Here is a 27,142-nt window from a genome sequence, read left to right on the forward strand (position 1 = left end):
ATCAAGGTGTAATATGCCAACACGTGTCGCGACACCGTGTCAACGTGACAGCTACCCCATGAAACTCATCAACGTCCGAAATTGATTAAACGGAGCTTGTCGGCGAATACGTGAATAAATACACTTTGGTAGTAACTGTCGTGCTTATTCGCATTTTCAAAAGCACATTTTCGGGTTCTCGCTTTCGCTTTCCAAATCCCAGACAAGAAATTTGGTACCCTTTTACACATGCAATGACACAACGCCGTTGTCTTCAACATTGTTGTTTCGACAAACTTTTTACTCTGTCCATCAAACGGTCAGATACAGTCACATGTGAAGCTAGTTTTCTACATCCACCGATAGCGAAACGTTCAATGGTATTTAGAAATCAGTCGAATGGTGTAAATGATGTTTTGGAAAACTTATCGCAACCTTTTAGTGCAGAAGATTGAAAACAATACCGAAAACGAGCGAACTCTGAGCGAAACTAACTCAAAAGTAAATTCACAACATTCGAATATTTCGTTTAAGCGAAATTGACAGCTGACAAAAATATTCCTCACTGCGTTCCACGCTTTGTCATGGAAAATACGAAGGACAAGCATTACGTCCCGGTGAAATATACTTACATCCGCGTGAAAAGAGTACGTGCAATTTTTACTACCAGAAGAGTGCAGGCGGTCTTCCGTTTCCGGATTCGCGCGCCGTTCGCAACCTCCGATCCTCCTGTATAATCCTGGTTACGCAATGGACAACGCGGTTTTCGCTTCCGCAAGAAAGGGAGTGATACTTTCAACAAGGGGAATATGAAATGGCTTCCATTTATTGGCCGCGCTGAATGGATCAACGGACATCCGCTGCTCCACGGATGGATAGATGCGGAGTTGTATTCCCAGGGGACAGTTTAACGACAAGTACGCCGATGCTTTCTCTCCCTCTCTCCTTCCCTCTCCATCTCGCTCAGGCTCCGTTTAACCCTTCTTCGTTCCAGGCGTTTTTCTTTTTTCACCCACCTCGTTCCGGAGGAACGTTGAAGAGAAACTCAACGAGAAGAAGAGGGCGCTGCCCAATTGTCGTTGCGGAAAATAAATTCCCCCGACGACGAGGATCCCGGACTCTTCAGATACCTACCCGTATTTACTTCCCTCGTTTTTCTTTATTCTTTCGTTACTTCGAGTTTTTTTTTCTTCTTTTTATTCTTATTCTTCTTATTCTTCGCAATTTCTTTAGTAGATTTCAGCCCCGGGGTTCGTCTGTATCCTACACGGAGCAATTCGTTGTAAATTTTTTTCCCTCGCTTTCTTCTTCCACGTCTTCTTTTTCTCTCAACTTCCCCCCCCCCCCCCCCCCCCCCCCCCTCCTCAACCCTTACATCATCTCGTATTTTTCGAATTTATCCGACCGCAACCCCTCGGCTGAGATCCTAGGTATTACGCACCAGTACCAAATAAACGGTGCGTTTATCCATCTTATCGAACCTGAATTCGAAATCCTCGAGTCGGCAACGGGTGAGAACGGACCTTGCCGCTAATTAAAACCTTCTCCGATACTTATTCCAAAAAATAAAGAGCATTCATTTCCCGGAGGCGAAAAATATCGTCCTTAAAATAATAACAAGACTTTAAGCGATGCTCTGTTACCGGCACCAGCTGAAATGCAAATTGGCGGATGAACACCGTAAACAAGCTTATATGGGTTTCCGTCGCGGGATCCTCTCGCGCTGCAACGCCGTTATATGGATAAGTATGTAGGCGTAAATACCCCTGTGTATACACTATTTACTCATACATATGTATCCACCTGCTTTCTCGCGATTATACTCGGGGTATGATTACAAACGGACGGCTGCCTGCCACGTGGACGGAACCCTGGTTTATACCGCTGCCGAGTAGATTTGCATAATAATTTCTCTTGTCCGGCTTCTATACCTACATCGCTGGCAGGGAACCACCCCTATGGTCAATCTCACCCTTGCTCCTCCATGGCTTCACTCGGCTGCGGTAATTCGCGTTTACTCAACTCTGCCGAACGATGCATCCGCTGATTAGTTTCCAGCTATAAACGAAGCGATGAAAGAGCGAGCGACGTTTAGTACACTGGTTGAAATATTTACTTTCTTGATCGAGTAATTCTTAGGTATAATTTACTCGCTTTCCTTGATTTCATTCGTTCGATTATTAATTTGATTCTCATTCGAATAAGGTGTATTTTAGTACGTTAAATTTTCTCGAATCAAAGCGATCAAGGTTGTGTTTGATTCAGGTTTTTTGTTTTTACCAATGACGAGTGAATATCGTTCAAGGACTAATAAAATAGTGTAACATTTTTTTACTATTGAAATTCTGTCAAATTTAACCAGATCGACGAAATGTTGTACGAATTAGGTGAATATTTTAGGAATTTAACATGTTATAATTATTTGAATGGTCCTTTAGAAAATCGAGATGGGAACAGATGTTTGCGGTCGTGTTGTAATTTGAGACGGTCACAGAGTGTAATAAATAACAACTACCGTGGGAGGGTTAAAGATAACGGAACGTCCGTCATATCAGCTGCAAAACCCGGAAGTCAGCGAACGCTTCGGAACGCGAGTCACGACGAGGTAAAGTTGAAGAGGGGGGGGGGGGGAGGATGAGGAGGATACCAAAATGGCGACAGCTGCACGTAATCTGATCAGCATTGCTAATTGAGACTCGTTCGCGCGGTCGCGACGCTCTCCTTCTTCCTCCAAGCTCTTTCTTCGTATTAACTACGATCTCCTTTTTCTCTATTATTAACACCCTCGCCTCCTCCTTCTCTTCTTATATTCGCTTCGCCCTGGCGTGAGATACCCGTGCTCCGCAACTCATCGTTGAATCAACTTTATAAGCATGTATAAAGCAAAGTTTTGGCTACTTCATTATACCAAGTAATCCACCGTCGCAACGCGTTAAGGATATTCGAAGAAGCTTTTTTTACCGTCCAAAGTTTTGCGGAGGGTGGGGAAAAGGTCATTCAGACATTAGGATCTTGTGTACTTTAATTTTCAATGGGAATAGCGCGGGGCTTGCGTGTTGGATCGCTTGGCGTGAAAAACATCGACTTGAAAATAAAGTATATTCTTATACTTGTTACATGTGAAACGCATTTCTTGACACTCGTGGGTGATACTAGCGTTCTAAAAACTCTGTGTTTTTTCAACCAAATCTGCGTAAGTACGTCCTCAAATTGTTTCTTTTTTTTTTTCTTTTTTTATATTAAAAATTCAATTTTCCCAAAATTAATAATTCACCAATAACATAACCTGCGAAGAAACCTGTACACCTGTATAGGAGAAAAAAATTAGCAGCGAGTAGCCCGGTAATACAAATGTTTGTACTTTTTTTTTGTTTTTTTTTTTTTTTAAACCGTGTTCCCATTCCTGAAGGAATTGTTTCGCACAACAGGTGAAAACGATTTCTAAGAAAGACAGGGTGATTTGTCCGCCAGGATCCCATCTGCACGGTTTTATCGATACCGGGTCTCAGAACGATTTATTCTTCTTTCTCGATTGAGGAAGATTTTCCAAGATGGTGTAACGTTCGAGTCTGCAGACCATAAAACAATCGCACTCGATTGAATTATGACCGTCGCCAATCGGGCCCCGATAAATGTCGAGCTGCATCATCCTATCTCGTTGTCAGTCTTCGCCAATTCTAATTTCTAATAATCCTCGCGGCCTACTCGTTAAAAAAAAAAAAAAAAAAAAATCGGTGTGAATAAAGGCGACTATTTGTTCGGCAGAATCCCGGCGGACTTTCTCTAACAGGTAAATGATGGCTGGAGATCAACTCGCGACTGCGATGAGCTCAGGGGCGGATTTTCCGTCTCGATGGCTTCTTCTTTTTCTTCTTCTTCGGTCCATTTTTTTGTTTTTTTCTCTTTTTTTTCTTCCTTCCTCCTTACAGTTTAAGGAAGTTTTCTCACCCGGATTAGACCCGCTATTCAAAGTATAACAAGTCGAGCTCTTCACCGCGAGTTTATCATAACGTGCCGTGTCATTTCTCTCTTCTTTTACCGGAAGTCTTCAAATTTTAGTAGTTGACTTTTCGCGAGGCGCCGCACATTTTTTCGATTACATTTCACGAATTGTTGAATTTGTTTCCAGGCGTTTTTCATCAATTTACTCGACCGTTATATTTTACTTGTAACCTTTCCCATTCTGTTTCAACCGTCGCAGGGTTATGTGAGATTTTTGAAAGACGTACGATTCTTGAGCTCAGTTTCAAAATTTGATACCATTCGTCCCGACGCACGGATTATTGCTTTGATGTCGTAACGGTGTGAAAAGGGAACGAAAAATCGTCTTTTAAAACTCTGTTGCAGCTGTTATCCCCTTCAGTCACAGTGGAATGCTCAGCGTTCCGTTTGAAAAATTTCCAAAATTAACTAGCCATTTCGGTCTGAACTTTGTTACCAAGGGCTTTTTAGGAGTGCTAATCACGAATCTGAAGTCAGAATTTGAACTAAATCCAAAATGGCTGATCCAATATGGCGATACATCCAAATTCTGACTTCGGATTCGTGATTAGCGCCCTCAGAAATCCCCGAATAACAAAATTGAGGCCAAAATATTGATTGGAAAAATGCGTGACCGAAAGGGCTGAGCGAACGAGATATTTAGAAGCTGCCCATCGTTATATCGCAACTATGCCTAACGTTGCACGCATCTTGTGCGTACAGGGCGTCGTTTGGCTTTGAGTTTTTTCCTCCAGGAACGGGATACAATGGAGGAAACAGCGAGGCGAGATTTAACCTCGAGGACGAATAAAGCCGTACGTATAGAGAGCTTGGCGTTCAGGTTTTCCATCCCTCGGCAGCACCCACGCTGATATATATTATTATGCCCCCCGTTTACGGGCGGAGAAGGCCGGGATGTTCATACGAGTGCCTTCCATCCAGCTCATGCCTCATGGATGTTGTCGGGGCGCGTGATGAAAGTTTTTAGTGCCTTCACTTTTTCTGATAAGCTTAGAAGCCGGGGCAGCAAACCCTACTCGCTTATACGCCTCGAGATATTTTTTCGGGATACCTATTCTCCTTTGACCTAAATCCGACCACGCGTTCAACCCCTTCGCCATTGTCTCCGATTCGATTTTGTCATTATATATATAATATATACTTTAATATATATATATATATATACTACATATTGGAAAAATATTTCCCGGAATATACGATTGATAATTCTTTGATTTCATGGAATCATCTACTTTCGATCGAAACGACTTACTCACGAAATTCGAAAGAAATTATCTTTTGTTTGAGTCTTATTATAAGCAATTGAAGTATATATAATATATATTAAATTATTTATTGTTCATTTTTTTTCTCACGGATTGAAAACATATTTATTTTTCATTACAAAAAACTAGTAAAATATTCTTCAATATCTCATCATTGTTTATACAAATTCAAGTATACATAGAGATTTTTCATGGCAAACAAAAATCGTTGGTATAGCATCGAATCGTAGATTTACGACCGAACTCCAAAACTATATTTTACGGCAATCGAGTAAACTGATGTTTTGTTAATTGGGAAGATTTTTGTATCTGTTGTAACGCGCTGTGTTTTTTGAAAATTTTTACAACGAATGCCTCTAAAGACCTTATTTTTTTCAATCGCTGAAGAGCAATCGCTCTGAAATATATTATAATAGTTGGAGCGGGAAAAAAAAATCAACAAATGACACAAAAGTGAAGTGCTTGGTAAAGGGAAAAAAACCGAACTGTACGCTTCGTTTCTATTAAACACGATTACAGACTCGTTCGCCGTATCGAGTCTGTGCGTACGTCGTAACTATAGACGGAAGAAAAAAGAAAGAAAGGAAAAAAAAAGAAATTGTGCAAGAGAGAGAGAGAGAGAAAAAAAAATGCATCATCTGGTGAGCGAAATTCAAACCGGTCGCGATTCCAGTATTCCGTGTATCCTGTGAATGACAGCAACGTTTTCAGGTACCAAGCAGAACGGGCAAGCAAATTACTCGCCAATTCTAGTTGAATAGACACTTCAACGGCAAACTTTACGGTAACGATCTCCTATAACAGCAATTATTATTATTATTATTATTATTATTATTATTAATATTATTGCGGTTACTACCATCGACGCGAGATGTAGAAATTTCCTTTTTCATGATACACGCATTATATAGGACGTCTGTATTTTTATACACGGCGAGATAAAGTTACGAAAGATGTTTTTCTTCTCCGGAAGCCCGTTTCCCATGCGAGGAGAGAATCAGGTGCGAATAATTCTTGTTTCCTTTCCGTCGGTAAATTTGCTGGATCTACGTCTGTATAAACGTTCCACTTTCTATTATTATTATTATTATTACAATATATATATATATATTATTGCGTAGGCGTGCGACGACGTCGTCTCGAAGAATTTTATATGACAGGCGTACCGTCGATAAAACTTCATCGCCGGATAGATGCCGAGCGGTGTGTGTGGCTGCTATCTGTAACGTTACAGTCTAGCGTAACTCTGCGGAGGTCAGCATGCAGGGCGTTTTAGGGACGACGATCCCTCTCCTGGTCTCCGCCGGGCTGTAAATTCCCCCCCCCCCCCCGGGTGTTACGGCCCTGGATAGTCGTAGGCACGTCGCGTTTAAACCGCGTTTGTTATCCATAACGTCTCGTCAGCGTTTTTCACCACCGGTACTAATAAAGGAAGCGAAGAAAAAAAAAAAAAAGAAAAAAAAAGGAGAACACAGAACGCGCCCCACACCGGAAGTGTTACGCAAGAGTTGAACGCCGAAAGCGTTGTGTTCACCATCCGTAAAAACGGGAATGAATATACCGCACAATGACGTGTGCGCATCGATGTATTATACGCTCAGAATCAGAATTGTTGCTGCAATTGATATTACGCCAATAATAATAATAATAATAATAATAATAATAAATCAACAATTACATCAGATTGCAAGTTCGCAGTGTTAGTTACGTACGTGTCGTAACGATTCGTTTTTAAGAAAACTCACGTTAATCCCCAACTTTTGGTTACGGAATTTCGTTGAAATTTGGTAAACCGCATGTTAGAAATGTAACGTCAACCGCAGACTCGTAGGTATTTTACAAATTGAACTTCTTAGATGTTGTTCCGAAGTTGATGTTAAGAGTGCAATTTTCCTTAAATAGCGTTTCGCTGAGTTAACGTCACGAAATTTCAAGCTTGCTTACGCGATTTCAGATCCCCGTTCAATATTGTATTCCACGCTTATAACCAACCAGGTGATTATCATGCGCGGTATTACCGCAGCCGGTCCGCACGGTCGTCGCCGTCCTTTATGGGTTCGCAATATGTTACCGCATGTAACCTCGATTACGTTCAGAGTCCAGTTCAGCCTCGAATCAAGCGGAAGCTTTCGAGGGTGGTTGATGACCCAAGAACTCGACGATGGCGGTGCACCTTGAATTCTCGAATGAGATTCGAGATGAACGCAGGCGACCCGACATTCTGTCGACGAATATATGCAACCCTCCCGCGATCCTTTTGTGCGACTTCGGTAACGCGCTAAGATTAGAACCAAGGATGATTAAAGGGGTTCGCGGACTTTGCCGAGCGACGGTGTCACCCAAAGGTGATGAATTTCGCGCTTTCGCAGCCCCCACCTTTTTCTCTTTCTTTTTCTCCTTCTTTCGCTGCATTGTTTCCGCAGCGTTTCTACTTTCTTGACCGCATCCTGCGATGTAATGTGCCCGCCTAATGTCACCTCTTATCAATTTGCAACCCGCTTCTAGTAAATTTCTTCCAACGCTTCGCCGCGGTCTCATACTTCGCATCCCTTACACGATTAGAACGCAGGTGGAGAGACTGAAAATGCTCGACTAAAATTGACTGTAAAAATTTTTCTCAACCGAGATATAATATCCAAATAAGCGTCGTTTTCACGGTTCGACCGATCGATCCACTTGACGCTAAATGAAATAAATGCGAATTATCACAGTCTGCAGTCGAATGTTGTCGCTTCGCTTTTACTTTCGCGGGTTAAGTAGCTCGTTAAACTCTGATCAAAGTTCAATATAACGCTTCGGTGAAAACCCATTCGTCATTTCGATGTACGTAAAGTCTCTCTCGCGGAGAACAGAGGTTATAAAATGTCAGAGAATATCGGCGAGGGTCAAGTTTTTTACAACGATACTGCAAATCTCTTTGCGCGTATACAGCGGTCGGTCTCGATTGTCCAGAGAATGCACAATAAACATTCCGGGTACCGCAGAATCCATTCCAGAGAATCCTGAATTCTCTCTCGGTCGTTCGTCGGTGGGATAAAATCGCTATAGCATTCTTACGCACCCTCATTCGTCGCCCGTATAGGAACGTTGTAAAATTTTGCTACCGCTCTTCTGTAAAGCGATATGGAAATTGTGACACGTCTTAGAGTAAGAACGTATCCTGCTTCCGAGGCGAAAGCTTCCTCCCAACAATATCCCGGCACCTGTACAGACTCTACACGGGAGCTTTACTACCCAATGGAATTAACGGTGGGGGAAATTCGGTCGATAGCTTTGAGCGAACGGTGGTTTAGCATAGCGTAACATCAGGTTTATTCGCTCGGAGTAGCTCTGGTTTGCAGTAAGCTTGCGTGCTTAATTTTGGAGTAATATAGAAACCCTCGTTCCAGTTGCGAGCTATCCTCGAAGTTCGTTTTATCGGCGTTACAGAATTTTCAAAACACTTCCGCGTGTTTGTTTATTAAGAGGAGAAACTCGCGATTTTGCCGAGCGATTAAATTACGTATGCTCGATCAATCGATCGTATTGCCGCGATCGAAAAACGCCACGCCGGTTTTATTCGATTTCACCTCTTTTTTTTTTTTTTCTTTTCACCCTCGACGTACCCACACTGCAACCTATCCTGCAGGACGTCACTCAGCGAGAGGTTCTAAGAGACGCAATCAATCTTCTCGCCGCCTCTCGATTTTTTTTGGCAGTAAGAACTGGCTCTGTTTTTCGTCCCTGGATCTTTAGATAAACTTTCTATCCAGGCTACGAACAAGAACTATATAACGCGAGGGTCCAACGATCCGGACGCTATGATGTTGAGATTATCGTCGATCAATCGGCAAGTATCGCTGAATATCGCGATGCGAGATACATTTGACACATTTTTCTTGACGAAAAATAAAAATACTGAGGAAAACTTGACAAGAAGTATCGACCTCCGTCACTCGGCAAAAACCAACTCTCCAAGGTCTCGCAATCATCCGCGTACTTTACTATTATCCATAAGTAAACCCGTACACACGGAAATGAAATGTGCTTCGTGGAGAGCTGCAGAGCTAGCGGAGCTCGTGTTATACTCGGCGTGGAGCGGATTCTCGACGTAGTTTCTTTGTTGGCATGCGGCATTAACCGTCCAGGGACGGCGCTCATTAACGTGGATAATTAGCCGACGGTGGTTGGCTGCTGCCGACAGTCCGCGAATCCTTTGAACGTTGCAACACTTGACGATGGCCATCTACGCGTATAACTTCGAGATTTAATATATGGACGCTGGTGGTTCATTACTGTACTATAGGAACACGAGCTTTCATGCAGATGAGACGATTGTCGAGTGATTGTACGTATATGTGAAAATTTTGAAAATTTAAAATTTTCTATATTTTTATACTTATGTAACATATGATCGGCAACACCCAATTTCCTATGCTGGTTCATCAGAGTGAAAAGAAAACATTTTATTTTATGAAAAAAGCCACGAATCGCACTTCGTGGTTATTTATTATTGAACTTCTTTTATCGACAGAGCTGTTTCTCTTCACGCATCGGTTCACTGACAACTCTTTCCTGTATACATATTATTTCTTTCGATTGATCAAAATTAATCGCTCGTATATTTCTGTCGAATCGCAAAGGATGTAGATTCGCGAATTTATGGAGATGAATAACCTTGAGGTACGTTCCAATGATTCTTCTGTCTTTCGACCGTATCAGTTTTATTCTTCTTCTTCTGCTTCTTCTTTTTTACCGGTTCGCCTGAACCGTGCGTAAAATTTTATCCGAAAAATACATCCGATTTGCTTTCAAAATCCAATTATCTTGTTCAACACCGTTGTAGTAGAATTATAGTAATCAGTGTACAGGTAAAGGTAAAGGGGTAAAAAAAACCGGACCGATTTAACGCGTGAATAAAATCCGAACGCGTTGCCTGACTATCGTATTTTTCTTTCGAAAATTCGAAGAATCCTCGTTCCTTGCTGAGATACACGCTTTTTAAAAACGGGTCTTCTAAAATTTGCTGAGAGGATGAAAAAAAAAAAATTACTGTCAAAGTACGTTCAATTTAATTTCCGTCTTAAATTATGATTTGAAGTTTGGCTCTGGCATTTTAACAATTCTCTTAGATTCTATTCACATGTCCATAAATGACCTATTTCAGCAAGCAATAAATATTTTTCGCATTTTCAAAAGCGAAACGAAAGGTTTATTCTTACACTCTCGAACAAGAAAAAAAGTTTTCGAACGTCGGTCGATGCGTTCGGATTTTGTTCACGGTTTAAAATCGCTTCTCTTTTTTCTCTCTTTGGTCCAACTTGTGTTTTGAACTGAGATAACGCTGATTTACTCTGCAGATCCTTCATCAAGATCCAATTTAAGACCTGCGTTACACACATAGATCGCAAAGTGTAAATAAGAGACTTGAAATATACATCCGTGGAATTGTAAAGGGGGTTAAGGACACGAAGGGTATAAAAAATTCTTCACTTTATTTCATCCGACAGTTCACCGCCGCGGGATCGTAAACTTATATACTATACGTGAAAATAAATCGCGTTTATAACGACGCGGTTGCGAAATAAACGAAAATCGATTCCCAACGACGGCGTTTAGGAAGTTACAAAAAGAAACTCACGCGGACGATGGTACAAGGAGGTTGTAGGTGGGTAGGTAACAATCTCCAACTTCTTCATTCCCCCCTTTCAATTCTATCTCTCATTTTTTCCTCACTCTCACTCTTTTCCTCGATTCTTTTTCATTTCTTTCACTGCGCCAAGATTGATTGCGAATCCTTACCCGTACGTATACATATATCTATACATGCCTGCGGAAACCCGGGTCTCCTCCCTCTCTCTCTCTCTCCCTCCCTTTCTCTCTCTCTCTCTTTCTCTCTATCTTCCGTTGAGCATTGTATCTTTCGGAGTGTTTGAGACTTTCCAATACCGCTCAGTAAGTCGGAGGCCGAACCCGTCACGCGATTCGAAGAGAGAGAGAGGGAGAGAGAGTATCGAGTCAACTCGCCCTTCTTCCTTCGACGTTTCCTTTCCGAGTCGGCGAGGCCAAGAGAATTCATCCCCCGGATCGGATGACCGTCGCGGTTCCATATTATTATCGACGTAGGTACTCGTCGGATCGACGGTACGCGATGAAAACGAATATCATATGTGATATCGAGCGATTGTATTGCCCTAACCTGGATATCGACTGTCGGCGATCTCGAGTGGTCACTCAAAACCCAATACGGACTCCCCAAACACACGCGAACCGAGTATCCATCTATCCGTCCACTCGTCAAGTTTCACGGTACTTGGTCACGCGTTAACCGTATGACTGAGACCTCGATTAAGGGGATCGGGGTAGATACGTATATGCGTATACCTGCCGTATATTACATATCAACGGAACACGAAATATCGCCTAATGATTTCATGCTTTTCAAAGCAATGCTAAGAATATATATATAGTTTGTCAATCATTTATTGAAAATTTCACACGATTACTTTTCATTTCACTTACGATTGGTTAGACTTGAAAATGAATGCTCAACTTTTCCAACGAGCATTTATTATTCGATACGTTCTAATTTGGATTTTCCCCCATTTGTCAAAGCTGATTTACCCCTTATTCTTTTGGCAACTTTTTATTCTTGAATCGTCAAGCAGAGCGTTTGAGATCAAAGAAGAGAATTATAATAAAAAAAAAAAAAAAAACGCGGTGACGAGGATCAGTACCAACGTCTTGCCAAATTCGTTCCATCTAATTTAGCAAAGTCTTTTCAATTGTTTTTTTTTTTTTAGTCCACCGTAACTAAATTCGTCGTTATCCGATCATCGTAGATCCGTGACTCTTTGCAGTTACCGAATTATTTGGAACTCGAAGATATCTTTCGCTGATTGCACTGCTGATTCGACGCGATTAAAGTGTCGTACTAATAAAAAAAAAATAAAAACAAAATGACGGAATTATATTCTAGGTATTATACGCTCTGCAGCGGTACCCGTAATGACTTAGTAATTCGCATTTTTTTTTTTTTTTATCATCTCTTCGCTTGCTTCTCGTCTTCATTTTCATTTTCATTTTAACGTTCTTTTTCTCGTTTTCGCTCTCGTTTTCGTTTTAGCGGTGTGGAAAAGTGGCGACGCTGCCGCCCGCATCAAGTTTTCAAGTAACGACGGCTGTCCTACTTCAGAAAACATTTATAACCGACTCCGAGTGATTCATTACGTGGAAAAGATCCGCCCCCGGCATTATCCTACGCCGAGCTAACCTCACCTAGCCTGACTTAATACGATTTTGAAGAGCGGGAAATCCTCACCCTCGAACTCGGTGAATTTTTCAACGAAGACGAGTCGAGTCGTTGGTTCACTTCCATCGGCGGGAGTGAAATTCTTTCCAAATATGCCCCTGTAACCGGGACGCGGGGATTTTGGCGGGGGTGAAAAAATCGGATCTCTTTATAATTGTATTCCCTATAATCCCGAGGGACGAAGGATAATCTTGACCCATCGCGTCGTCCGTGAAACGCGGCAGGCGATAACGAAATTTCATTATCTTGCACGGGGTAGAATTATGAAAGTCCGTAAAAACGGAAAGACTAATCGTCACGCTCGATCTCATCCGATGGATCCTGCGGGTCATTGCAGATCCGGTGTTCAAAATGGATTTACCGAGTGGATTTTCGTGTTCGCAAGCGAAGAAGACGCGTTTCCAAACCGCCACAACCCATCTCGCTCTGTCGTAATCGGACGGAATATAAATTTCGGTTCACAGGACTCGGAATTACACTTTGCAGTGTCAATTTTCTCAGGCGGTTTTGAAACCGTGCCAAAAACCAACCGGCATCCAAATTCATGATGGAAAAAACACGCACAACTCCTGAAAACAACATATACGAGGAAATTATTCTCCCGTTTTAAAAATCACTCCTCAAAAGAATCGAAAACTCCCGTCATCCGTACAGCCGGATATTTCATTCGGACTGATCGGATCAACGGTCAGTAACCGCATCCGTTCGCTAATAAGAACTTCCAAACGTCACGTGTGTTTGGAAAGTTGGCAGGCGGCGTTGGCGGTTTGGCCCGGCAGGTATAACCCATCTTCTCATCACGGACCGCGTCGTCAGCCCCATTTTCTTCTCGGCGTTGAATCGCAGCTTTCGCCCTCCTCCCACGCAGTTAACTCCGTTCGCTTTTTCGCCACAGCTCGTTGACCGTGGGCCGCTTTTACGACTCGTGCAGCTCCTGAGAGCCATTCCGACGTCTGCGCCACGGTCTCGGCTTCATCGAATAGTTCTGCACCCATTCGACAACGTGTGGCTGGACTGCAGAGAGCGTACCTGGCCTGTCGTTTAAACCCGCGCGATCGGTCTCCTTTCTCCAAGCTTCGGTTGTGCACCTTTCGACCTTTTCTCCCGCGCATCCTTTCACCCCGATTCGAATCGGTCGAAATGTCCCTCGAAGAGCCGTAACGAATAGCGCGGATCGGCCACAGAGACCGAGTCTTTGGATCTCCGTTCCTTGACCTCCGCACCTTTTTTTTTTTTTTGGATCTTGATCCCTCGCGAGTTAATTAATCGCCGCCGATGCTCTCAGCAATCGCGTCGAACGCAACGTCTACGATCGTGTTCCGAAGACGTAAGCGCGATTCTCGACGAGTCGCAAGCTCAGGTTGTTTCGTCGACGCGTTTAAATATCCTTTGAAAAGCCCGCCTACCTGCAGTATTCGAGTACGGGTACCTACGACTTTGGAGGCGGATCACCTTTGTTCAATCAACGCTCCTCTCATCCGATTCTCTCTCGCCTTCTGTCCCCGGTTCGCTTATAGCACATAACAATATAAGCCAAAACTTTCACCCGAGTAGGCGGCCGGCATTGCAGACACGACAACGACGTCTTCTCGCATATTCATTCACCTTCGCACGTTCGCACAGCGTTCACTTTCAATCGGGCTGTTACAAACTTTGAACATTGTACAATCCATTCTGTGGTTGTATAACAATATATATTCTACCAACACTGTGCATAACCACGGTACTTTTGTAGGTGTCTCGAGTCAAAACGACAACCTATTCAGACGAAATTTTCATCAAGCTCGTACCTCCACACGTACACACGTGTAATTCTGCGCGTAGAAACTTTTCGACTGTCGGACGAGGCGTTGAACAATTCCTATGCCTGTTTAAAGAGACGATAATTAATTACTCCCAACGCGCGTGACAATCGCCTTTATATACCATTGTTAGTCGCGCGTTATACGGCTTGATATGTGTGCAGAGTGTGCTCGTTTCCACCTTTGGGTACACGTTGCGCATCAGGTGCATATCGATATTCCGACTTGGCATTACATGGCCGCGAGGAGAGAGAGAGAGAGACTGTTGCGCAACGTTTTCGCTGTGTGTTCGTGTCTATTTAGTAGCTGTGCCAGGCAAAGAGGAATACAGCTGTCTGTAACCTGCAGAGCCACCCGTCCGTATGGAAATTTTTGCCAATTCATGGACAGCACGAACGTCGGATCCTCCCCCTCTGTACGGATTTCGCAAATGTCAGTTTAAATGCTATCGCGATATCGGTGCGGTACGACGACAGAGTTTAGAGCGCGGCAACACCGGCCCGGAGTGGAGCAATTTTTCATAATTGTCAAACAGCGAGGCTGCTGCAAATGTTCGCCGGAACAATGGCGAACAATCGAGTTGCGCTGCACTCCCTCGGGGTAAAATATACCCGACTGCTGAATCAACCCTACCCTGACTCCCCCTCCCGTTATATTTATTCACGTTTTTCTCTTCTCGCTGGTTCGGAAATTAATTGTTCATGCGCCGCGGCGGCAAACTGCACAACCTCTAATCACAAATAATAGAGCTGTCGTACACTATGTATAGATCAATTTCAAACACCGTTCGTTCGTGATATTTTTTTTTTATTTTATTTATTTATTCTGTACAGTTAATTTAAAAAAAAGAAGAAAAAAGGGTGAGAGAGAGAGAGAGAGAGAGAGAGAGAGGGCAAAGCGATACATATACATGTATATATATATATATATATACGCACCAACGAGCCTTTTGTCACTCTCGCTTTAATTGGCACTCTATTGTGCAATGAAACAAATATAATTGACAACTCGGATCCGCAAAAAAAAAGAAAGGAAAATAATCAAAGCCGGCCAACACAGTCCGATGATTTTTACACGCAGCGTTGTGTATACGTTGGGCAATTTTTTATCACTCGAATGGATTAACGTGTCTGTAACTTCCGGCGGTACGGAAACGTAATTGATGTCTTTTATTAACTCGCAGTTCAGTCGGTCAGTTTTAAATTGACGGGTGTATTATTGTACCTACCGTGGTGTAGAAAACGAAGGATAATTTACGCGTGGAAACGTGTACGTAACGACTGTTGCGTTTTCATTCGATCAGCGAAGAAGAAGAAGAAGAAGTAAGAAAAAAACATTATCACTTTGCGAAAATACAGGCATACATGTGCAGGCGAAATTGAAAAATTCACGAAATAACAGATCGAAGGACCGTTTCGCTGAGCAGATATAAACGGACAAAGCAATTAAAGTAATTACCGTGTCACTCAAACTGCCGACCGCAACAAAACATCTAATAGCCACCCAAGAAGGCAACGATTAAAAAAAAAAAATGGCTGGACCTGATTTCAAAGAGCCGTTTATATACGCACGAAATGTGGGGCAAAGGCCGTAGTAAATTGAACACTTGGAGCAGACGACAACCCCGGCGGATGAATGAAGACAAGCACTCTAGTTGTGAGTGTATAAAAATGCTCGTATACCGCAGTCACTGTATCGTATACAAATACCTACAACCCCGTACCTTTCACAGAAATATTTTCCCAGCCTCGGTGGCCGCGAAAATGTTTCTTTTTCCGCGCTGAGCTATTTATTTGTTTATTCATTTACCAACGACGCAAAAAAACATGTGTGTGCGCGTGTGTGTATATATACAAGTCATACGTGTGTGTGTGTATATATATATATATATATTCCGTATATTTTCCGAAAAAAAAAAACTCGCCCCGGAAACTCATGCAGACCTCACGCAATAACTCAGTTAACAACAACGCGACAACCCTTCGCTCTGCTGACCAAACTGAAAAAAAAATAACCGTTTGAGAAAAACGTTTGAACGAGCGGAGAAGGGGGCGGGGGAGAGGGAGGGAGGGGGGGGGGGCAGTCAACCGAGCCAGAAATAGAACGAGACCGTAAAATAATTTGGTACTTTTTTTCACCCCTGCGTCGGTGTTTCGTTTTTTATTTATTCATTTTTTTTTCCTGGGTTTCCTCGTTGTTTGCTTTTTCCACGCTTCAAACGATTTAACTATCCAGCAAACAAGTGTATGTACACAGCAGGCAAGCAGCCGTAGAGAGGAGATGGGGAACGAAAATGCGGCCGGGCAACTATAACACAACGCGTGCGTTAATTAAACCGCGAGTTTCGCCTCTGCTGAACTTATAATGGGTGGCAGTGCTAGTAGACACGTAAATTCGTTATCAGTCAAGATGCAAAATCCATTTTCATATTCAAACAGTCCTCTATTCTCTCTCGTTATGATCGGGATGAAACTGTATCTCGATTTTCGATTCTCTCCCTCTCTCTCTCTCTCTCTCTCTCTCTCTGTTCTCGTCATATAACTCGAGAGAACGCTTTCAAAGTCAATGTAAATGATACGTCAATGCCTCTTCGTAATTCAACCACCATTACCCGCGGTAACTTCGTTCGCAACCCGTTATCATCTCGTTACATTTTAACCGCGTGTATCAGCCCGAAATCCCCGAGCCGTGACTCTGTGCTCGAAAATTTGAGATTATGTTTATCATCGTCTACGGACTACGGAATGAAACGGCGTTCGCTCTCACGTGTAGCCGAAAATCAGATGATACTCGAGGTCAAGTATGATATACGAGATAACTAATTAATTAATTAATTAATTAATTAATTTCATTTGATTTCATTAATTGCAAAACCAAGTTCCATTGTTCGTTTAACCTTGACGATGAATTTATACACCCAGACACAGTTATACGGGTTTCGTTGTGTAAAACTCGCCTCAAGCAACGACTCGGTAACTGTTCTTACAACTAAATCCGCTGTAATCTAAGTGTACCATCTGTTCACAATCGGTGGCGTGTAATGTATTGGAAGCGGCATATTTAAAAAAGCTTTTTCGCCTCCTTTCAACGTGTGTACAAATTTTCTTTTGTATGCGTTACAACTAATTAGCAACACGCGATCCGTTATACCTACATGATATACTCTCTTTCTCTCTCTGTGTCGCGAATATACTCGGAACTTATTCGTTGTTTTTGTCGGGGAACTTGAAGACTTTGCGCAGAAGAAGGGAAGACAGCCGCGAAGAAAAAAGAGTGGCGGGGGAAGAAAAGTTTGCCCAAAGAAGAAGAAAAAAAACACAATAAAACAAGAAAGAAAGCAGAAAAGTACAGGGTTCGGTGGTTAGGTAGAATAACAAAGCGTAATTACTTCGATGGCGTAAATTGAAGATGAAGTGAAAGAGGATGGGGAGGGAGATGGCGAACGTGGTTCGGAGTCGAGGGCGAAACGTCCAGCATATATATATATATACCACCTACCTACTCCAGGTGCAGAGGTATAAGGTACAGACCACCAATAAATTGATTGGTCCGAGAAAAAATTTTAATTATACTTCAATGAATGCTTATATATATATATATATAGTTTTCTTAAAAAAGGAGGAAGAAGAATAGATTGAAAAAAAAATGAAAACCAATTAATCCATCCTCCGTAGTTTTTCGTCTGCTGCTGCTACGGCGTAGCGGGTTTGCGACTTTGACGAAGTTCTTTTTTCCCTTTTATTTTTTATTAACCCTTTTCCTCTTTCTTTGTTCTATCCGGCAATTTTTATTTTTCTCTCTATCTTTTCCTCCACCTTCATTTCTCTTTCTCTCTCTCTCTATCTATATAACCGGCCGATCTCTCGGCGCCAACAGCTTTTGTTCGCAGGACAAATCTATTACTGGTGTTACAAATGGCGCGGGTATTCTTTTTAGGCTCTCTCTAATTTTCTTTTTTTTTTTTTTTTTTTTTTTTTTACACTTTATTATATAAACTTGAACGACTTCGTCACGCGATCGATACGTCTGATTTTGTCGGGCTTTTGTAACTTGGAATGTGATTTTTTTTTTTTTTTTACCGTTGTTTTTTTTTTCGTCTGGTTTTTGAAAGAGAATTTCTCATGGCAGCGAATTTTTCACTTGATTAAAATAGGACTTTGCTTCCCTGTGGCGGAGTGTAAGGTGTAGCCTTAAAACATACGAATTAAGATACTGTTTTGAAGCTGCGAAAGGCAGGAATCGCGTGATGAATTATTCTTGTGTTTTCTACAGAGTTTAATATATCGGCATACAGTAAGACGATGCTACAACGTTTCTAAATAATAAACGCCCCGCAAACTTGTTCGTCGAAATATGTAATACCATTTGCGTAATTTCATGGATATAAAAATGAAAAGTACCGAGGCGAGAATAATAACGCGACCTCGCCTCGCCTCGTCTCCTTTCTCTCCTCCTAGACGAGTTAATTTTGCTACACCGTCGGCGAGTTTCACGATTTTATGAATACACATGGCGGACCGTTAACACGAAACTGCCTCAAACTGAAAATATATTATTATTTTATTGGTCGGGGGCTCGACTGCAGCTTACGTCGTCCAGAAAGTTCCGCACCACCAGAGTCCGTCTTCCCCACGGGTATATAACTTTGCACCGAGTCCCTCTCCGTCTATTTAACCATTGAATTAATCGCCTATTTCTGTGCCGCACCACGTGGTCATGTCTCTTCTTTGGTATTGCGAAACTCCCAACTCGGTAAAGAAGTTTCGAATCTTTGCGATCGATCGACGATGCGACTCGCAAGTTGGCTGAGAGAGGGTCGAGATAATTTCTGTGTGATTCCTGACAATACCCAACGTAGCGTTAGACTTGACGTTGCTCGTCAACGCCGTTTTTTTTTTTTTTTTAATTATTATTATTTTTTTTTTTTATTTATACCCATAACCGTATATCTCTGTCATATTTATTGCTGGTCCAATTTTCCTCGTTCTCGTATCAATTTCTGCCCTTTCGCGTCGCGGTAAAGTCGTCAAATAACGGATTGTACGCCTTCTCGAGGAAGACGGAGCGACGTCGAAAGCGAATGCTCCAGATCTCGTTGACCTTGAACCAGGTACTCCGGCTCTCGTTATCCTGAAACGCAAATTCCCACTGACGGGATTAATGGCTGTACTTGGTGAGAGGAGAGCTTTCCTGAACTTGCCTCGTACGATGAACAGCGTACAGACAGCAACGCAGGCATCCCAAACACCACTCCGAAATCACTCGCTTATGTACCCAGGCCGGAAGTAGGTGTGTACACACATTGTACGTGCAGGTAATTTAATATTATAACACCGACGATCGCTTGCTGCCTCGAGTAGAAAGCTCATAGCCAGAGCGCAGCTGCTACGTATCTACCTTGACAATTCGAGCTCCTCAGTTCCACTCCGGAAACGATTGGTAACCATTCGTAGTTCGCGTTTCTTTGTACGTAATCCGTGTATATTTTGAAAAATTTTTGCGGACGGATTTTACAGCCGTTATTATTCCCGTTCACATCGATTCAACGATTCGGACTTATCTCAAGTTTGTGAGTTACGTTTTATTTGTGTGAAATTTTTTTATTTTTTTATTTTTTTAATTTTTTTTCCACGTTCGAACACTCTTCCGCTACTTGCTGCCTTCTCAGCGATTTAGCGAGCGGGCGAAAACGAGAAAGGAAGCTCGTTTCGTCGGGCGATAACTTCGTTGCGAGCACTTCGTGAAGCACGACATCCGCTGAGGTATTATAGGTGAGTGTTGTACAGTGTTGTGCAGGTGTAAAGTTGAAAGGAAAGCCTTCCGCTGCAGCACGAGCTATCACCGTGGCAATACCCTGGGGATCGCGGATAGCAGTGGAGTGCATTAAGCAAGTAACGACGCGAATCGCAACTCCATGGAACTCCGTAAAACCCCCCAGAGATTAAGGAAAATGTTTTCGCGATATGTACAGGGATTACAGGCATGTCCCTTCCGCCACTAACCGAGTTTACAAAAGTAGAATCGTAAAAAAGTTTGGATTTTCATTCATTTCAATTCAATTATCGAACCATCGAGACGGCTAATATTTTAACCTACATAGGTACGGTTTGATTCCAACTTCTGACACTGCGCCAATCCTGCAAAGCTGCTTGCGAATTTACTGCGAATTTATCCGAACTGCACAACCCGCCGGGTAATGGAGATGCAGCGTTACGAGTACCCAGTCAATTTTCTCCATAATTCCAGCGGTTCACTGTACGGCTGGCTATTTACTCCGGATGGGTTTATGAGCCATGGACGAGCTCCGAAAACCGAATTACGTTCACCGAAACGCGTAGCGTTAACCAACGGCTCCGTGACGCCGGCCTCGAATTCCCTCTTTGTCGAGTTGGCAAAATCAAGGCTCGTTAAACTTTTGAATCGTATATAGCATGTGTATACAAACGAGCAGAAGCTTTCCTCCGTTACACAGCTGTAGTAGGTACAATTGTCGCGATTGCATCCACTGGCGAAACCAGTGTGGCGATGTTGATCGATATACGTCTCGTTATCTCTGGTCGCAAGGTATAAACGCTGTTCGGATATCAGCCAATACCGATACACTCCCTCTGGACGACGATGCTCAATTTCCTGGCTCTCCGTGTCGCCGCGTCACACTTTGAACTTCTGATCCGAGGCTCGGATTCCTCGGATGTTGAGTTTGATCATCGTCGGCGATGATGCTTTGAACCTCGCGCCTTGCACATCTGGATACAGTACGTTGTACAAGCAGGTGTCGCGCGAGACACGTAATTTTGCGGATCCATGTCGTCGTAGTGTCGAGAGCAAACCCCTTCGAGAATTTTCAGCACCGAAATAATTCAAAGCTCGAATCGTATTACCCGAACCGTCTTCGTACGCAGGTATACACCACTACCGTATAATAAAATCCACCTCCTTTGCATAGACTCGGTGTTCGCATTTGCAGCCCCCCCCCCCCCAGGACCGAGCCACGGGATTATTTTGCAAACCAAATTCTCCCCCATTATTTGCCGTGTAAGTAAGGACGGCGGATCGGGGAACAGCAGACGGCGAGGGTGCCTAACCACAATAGGCTTGTTGTGAGATAAATTATTGATGTAAGATTCTCAACTGCCTACCTGTCTCGTCCATGCCATTCGGATCGGTGCCTTGCCAGGCGGGGCCTAGGCATACCTTCAATGGAATCGACTGTACAATGCCTCTCTCGCGGCTTAGTAATTAGCAATATTGATATGCAACGCGGGTGTGTGCAGGATTTTGGCATCCATTCACTCTCCGAAGGTGTTTTCGTTCCTCAATTATATACCAAATATATTCGAATTTACATTATCTAGCATTTTTCTTCTCACTAAATTATAGATAGGTACAACGTATTCATATCGTTTCATAGACGGTCGTCTAATACACTTGTAAACAAGCCACATACGTACGAGGTCTGTAATGTGATTCTTGCGACGAATTTCATAATGTATAATAGATATCCGTTTGTACAATCACACATTCGCATTATAGAATATCGTACACTGTCATTAAATCGTTGAAAAATATAATACTGGACACGTTTTCATATCCAGAACATATCGCCTATGGTCATTGTCGTACTTCAGTATTTACGATCATGCCGTAAGTAACTTATCCTGTAGCATGTTTGAAATAACTAACGACGCGATTTTTTTTCACGTGTGTTTCAGGGACCACATCGACGCCAATAATGCCGAATGGTGCACCAGGGACGCCATCGTCGAAAGCGAAGGTTGGTACACGGGTATATGTATACATATATATATATATATATATACAATCGTTATCTTCATCTTCATGCTGAAAGTGTTAAATTAATTGGCAACATTGACGAATGCCCGGATTTTCGGTTGCGTTTTTTACTCTAATTTCCTTTTGTTTTATTTCTTTCTATCTTTTAAATTATTTTCAGGGGATAATATCACATTTTCTCGTACCTAGATCTCGCAAAAATTCTCTTCGATAGTCACACGCACATCGCGTAATTTCGGCGAAACGCTCTTTCTCCTCTTATCCTGTTCACCTGCATTGCTTCCAGAACTAGAAATTCTTTCGAATGATAAAGACGGGACGAAGACGAGCGTTTGATAGTCTTCCTTGGCTCTTGCGTTCAAGGCGAACAACAGGATACGCCGCAAATCCATTGAGAGCTGAGCTTTTTTCCGGAGAGTTATCCATCCCGGATTCCGAGTGCTTTGCTATTCGCTCGGTACCTGCTAGCTTCGCGTAATCGAATTTAGAATTTGTTACCGTATAGAAATTCAAGCACGGACTTGAAGCTTTCGCCGAGCTCGACTCAGACTGTCGGATAATAATAACACTGTCGTTCAACGTTTTCTTTTATTCGTCGAGGACGATTTGATAATTCGTCCCAAAGATTAATAAAGTAATTGAAACTCCCCGAAACTTCGATTGCCCAATTATCTGGTAAAATATGCCGGCCTTTTTTCTTATCTTCTTTATTTTATGTAGTATAGAAATGAGGAAGAAATTACCGTCAGCTTCAACGCGTCCTGACTGGAAACTGACCGGAATATTTCGATCCCATATGCTTCCTACGCAAGAAAATCTACCGCCATGAACATTGAAATTCGGATCCAAAGTTCCGATCGCTTCGATGTAGGTTCGGAGGGCCGATTCACGGGATATTTCAGTCTTGGGGGTGGAGGTCGGGTGTAGTTATGCACGGTATGTCCTCTGGCGCACAAAGGACGAAGCCCCGAGATTGAAAGAATTTAAAATATGACATGCCTGTACGCGCTTTTGCGAAAAGCCCTTGGCGGGCTCGCAGTTTCTCCTCTCTCTCCGTAACTGTACCGTTTTACAGAGACAGGCTCGTAAAAATATTGAAAAAGTGATATCGAACCATCCACCTTTTTTTGCATTTTCCACGTGCTTACACGATCAGAGGTTCACGATTTGAATTTCAATTAAAGCATCCCTTGTACGTGAAATATGTTCGGAACGTGGTTCCGTTCCCTTTCACGAGATGATTCGCGACCCGAAAGGTCAATCCCAAGATCGAAAGTCAAGGGTCGGGACTATAATAACTCGACACTGTTCCGGAAATCCGGACTTATACCGTCGAGCAAAACAACCGTGAGGGACCAAGCTCTCGCCCCGAGCATTTCGTACCGTAACTCGCTGATTTTTCGATCCTGTTCAACGCGCGTCGAGCTTTCGAAAGGCTTACTTACGCCGGATGTGACGGAAGGAGCGGAGGACCTCGCTCCACGATTAATCTGAAATATCCTTGCTCTGTTCCAGGAGAAACTCATGATGCGGACGAAGGTTGTAGTCGCGTTGTACCCTTTCCGAGCCATCGAGGGAGGCGACCTGTCCCTCGAGAAGGTACGTATAACAAACGCAAAGACGAGAGGGCCAAAAGATCTTGAACCTCCTTAGAGGAGCACTTTATTCGGCATTGTCCCATTCATTCCATTCCCTTCACTCGGAAACTCCGGGCGAACGTCTCTAGGTACCTTACCTCCGAAACCAACCTCTCGCATCCTTTATTAAAGCACCCCGCAGTCCCCCTGCCAGTTATCTCGCTCGGCAAATCGTGAAACTCTACAGGTCGAACATTAGAGCCCACCGTTCCATCCCTTCCAGCATCCCCGAAATCTTTGCGAAGAAAAATACCACTCGTCGTCCGCTGCGATGGGAACGACGGGAATACACAACAGCCTCGTTTTAGGTACATTTCAATGAAATTATCCTGCAAGTTTTATGACTTACTTCAATTGAGCGGGGAGTCCTGAGGGGAGAAAGACTTTTACGCTTAGGGAAAATGTACAGCGTATCGTCGAGTTGAGTAATTATTTTCTGGAAGACCTACGTCTTTCAATTCAATCAAGGTACAATTAATTGCGCAGACAGAAGTTCGGGCTCTCTGATACGCGATTTAGAAACTTTTGCAATCGTCAACGATTAATGATATGCCCACGGAATTCAACGAGATGATTTGATTGTCTTAATTGATTGAAAACTGATCGCTGGACTGATATCAATTTTCACGGACTCGGACGGCCCGTAGAAAATTATCCTTTGCCGAATAATGGTCACCTCTTTACTTATTTATTCATAAATTTTCACGCATTTCGTGTACTCGATAAACCGAAACGAGTTTTTCTTGAACGAGAAGGGCGCATGACCTTGACGCTCGCGTCACTGATTTCTTTTCGTTATTTTGAGCGAATAAAATTTTCACTCGAATTAATTGTATAAGATTGCGACAGCTCTACCCGATTTCTCTTTGGACGTTCCAGATACCAAACCCAGATTTACAGTCCGATAAGCAGACTTTGTAAATTATATGAAAAAATAATTAAAATATCTAAATTAAATTAAATTCGTTTCCTTCTCCGAACTTCCTCGCTCTCGAGCATATCGTAAGACTTGTAAAATAAAACTCGCATTCCCGTTTCAACGGTTGACACTCGATTCATTCACATTTCAACAAATCATCAATCATAAGAATTGAAAGTCGCGAGCTCTGATCACAAGTTCGCTGAAGAAAAGGTATAATATCTCGGAAATTTTTTCGCAAAACGGGGATCACGGGATCCTTTTTTAAAAATCGCAAGATCGTCAGTTTTCCGGGCGTAAAAAGGATCTGCAAGAATTAATTTGACGGTGCCACTCAAGAGGTCGGAAATATTAGAGCAATATGTCACCGTTCCGGTGTTCTTGACGTTCGCGAAAGACCGATAGTTGGAATTCTCACGGTAGACCGTATATACCTATAGATATATGAAACGATAGAGTATAACAACAGCCGTCCGAAGTCGTCGTGTGAAATTTCTTTCTTTTTTTCTTTCCAATCTCTTTCCCTTTCCGGTATAGGAGACCAAAAGAGTCAATGAAATACGGCCAATGTTCTTTGGAATCGAAAGTCGAACCCTGTAGGGGAGAGTTGATTAAAATTTGTAACGTAACGGAGTTTCCGTTAAAAGTCTACGGTAATTCTAAATTTGATCTCGAGTTGAATTTAGCACAACGACTTTTCGGGAAACGTTTCGTCAACTAATTAATTGAATTAATCTCCGTCCCGTACAAGAACCTGTTTCAAACATCAAACTCTCGCCTAACCACGCGGCTACATCTCTGTTTATTCTAGTCGAGCGTTTCATAATAATTATGGTTTGCGCAGGGGGCGGAATACGAAGTGTTGGATGATTCTCAGGAGCACTGGTGGAAAGTCAAAGACGAGCATGGGTAAGAAAAAGTTTTAATTTACCTACGCGCTAATGTTACACGAGCCGGAGTTTAAATCACACGACGCCTACGTTTATGTACGCCTCTGTGCGCGTGTGTATCTTTGTGTGTATTTATGTAATATAACTGCCGCAAACTGCCTGAGTTAGGAGGGTAGTTTCGGAGTAAGGCCGCCTCGCCTCCGGGTGAAGTAAAAATTATTTTTTGCAACACCTGCATGGAAAGTCCATTTTTATGCACCATTTACAAGCACAAAAAGAAAAAATAAAAATAAAATAAGGAATTGCCTTATCCGCGACAATTATTCGCCTCGTACGTGAAGAACAAAAGTAAAGTTCAAACTTTCGACGCGTCGTTTAACGTCAGAATGAATTGCTCTGAGTAACGAAACGCTGAAATGGTTCCTATCAATTATTTGAACTCCGTAAAACGGTAGGTGAGAGAAGACAGTGTCCTCGTAGACAGGATAATGCCTCCTGCAGCGAATGCGTCTTAGTCGCTCCTGTCAATCCTTAATTCCCTCATTTCCGACCTCCGGTAATTAGTTTCGTGGATAATAGAAAAGGATCCGTTTGTCCAAGAAATACTGCTATTCGACTACGTGTCGTCTACCCAGCTTCCGAAGAAACGTTCTTTTTTCTTTTTTCGTCAAATTTAAATCAAGTTTTGCAAAAACGTGTGCGCATAAAGTAAACTTGGGGTAGAACATTATTTCTGGAAGTTAAATTGAACGAAGCATACCTAATTGTTATCTAATTCTTATAATGTATACCTATTCATCTAAATTCGACGAGGCAACGTTGCTGTAATAATACTCGGTGTGCAAACGACGTTTCAGTCAATTTAAATTCATCGCGGTTTTATAGTTCGGCGAAGCTGCAACGAATAAAGTGGCAACGTGTACTCAGTCATAACCGTGAGTAATCAAGCATAATAAAATTCCACCGCCAATTTTATGTAATAACGAGTGCACGGCTTATTTTTTCATTTATTTTTCTTTTTTTTTTTTATTCATTTATTCTTCTTACTTGAGATAAAACGCTGCCTGCTCGGTTATTTCTATGTCTTCGTTTTATAATGAACCAGCGTCAAACACTTTAAACACACACGCACACTGGTATACAGTATAATTATGTAATTGTATAAAGATCTTGAAGGGTGTCTCTCGAGTATCTTTCTCTTTGGTAATTCTATTCCGTTGTTTATACATAATAAGTTTACACGTCTATCTATCTCTCTTTCTCCCCCTTTCTCTCCCTTTCTCTCCCCCTCGTACGACTAGCGCCGAGCTTTAATTAAAATCTTTCAAATTGTACGGCGTCAAAGGCTGCACAGGTGGCTTCGACAACGATACGTATAGCCTTTTTGCCTCGCTGCCTTAGGTGGTAGACAGCCGCCTATGTACTATATACGCTATATAAAAGCAATCGCGCTTTCAACGGGGCTTGTAACCAGTTATTAGACTTTGTCTCTCTATTTGAAATTTTAATTCGAGTCTTTCATTCGCCTTCGCGTACACCTACTGTCCTTATACCACCGGTGTT

General features: G+C 42.5%; 1 protein-coding gene across 5 annotated transcripts in view; it reads left to right on the top strand.

Annotated features, from left to right (window-relative positions):
- The window catches only part of LOC107219989 (tyrosine-protein kinase Btk29A), a 153,865-nt gene that overhangs the window by 115,175 nt on the left and 11,548 nt on the right, over positions 1-27,142 (top strand). For all 5 annotated transcript variants that reach the window (XM_046743808.1, XM_046743809.1, XM_046743810.1 and 2 more), the window contains 3 exons: positions 22,052-22,113; positions 23,649-23,732; positions 25,534-25,598. In XM_046743808.1, coding sequence (XP_046599764.1) covers positions 22,052-22,113; positions 23,649-23,732; positions 25,534-25,598 — 211 coding nt within the window. The remainder of the gene's footprint in view (positions 1-22,051; positions 22,114-23,648; positions 23,733-25,533; positions 25,599-27,142) is intronic.

Source organism: Neodiprion lecontei, chromosome 6 (assembly GCF_021901455.1).
Source record: "Neodiprion lecontei isolate iyNeoLeco1 chromosome 6, iyNeoLeco1.1, whole genome shotgun sequence".
Taxonomy (NCBI): Eukaryota; Metazoa; Arthropoda; class Insecta; order Hymenoptera; family Diprionidae; genus Neodiprion; species Neodiprion lecontei.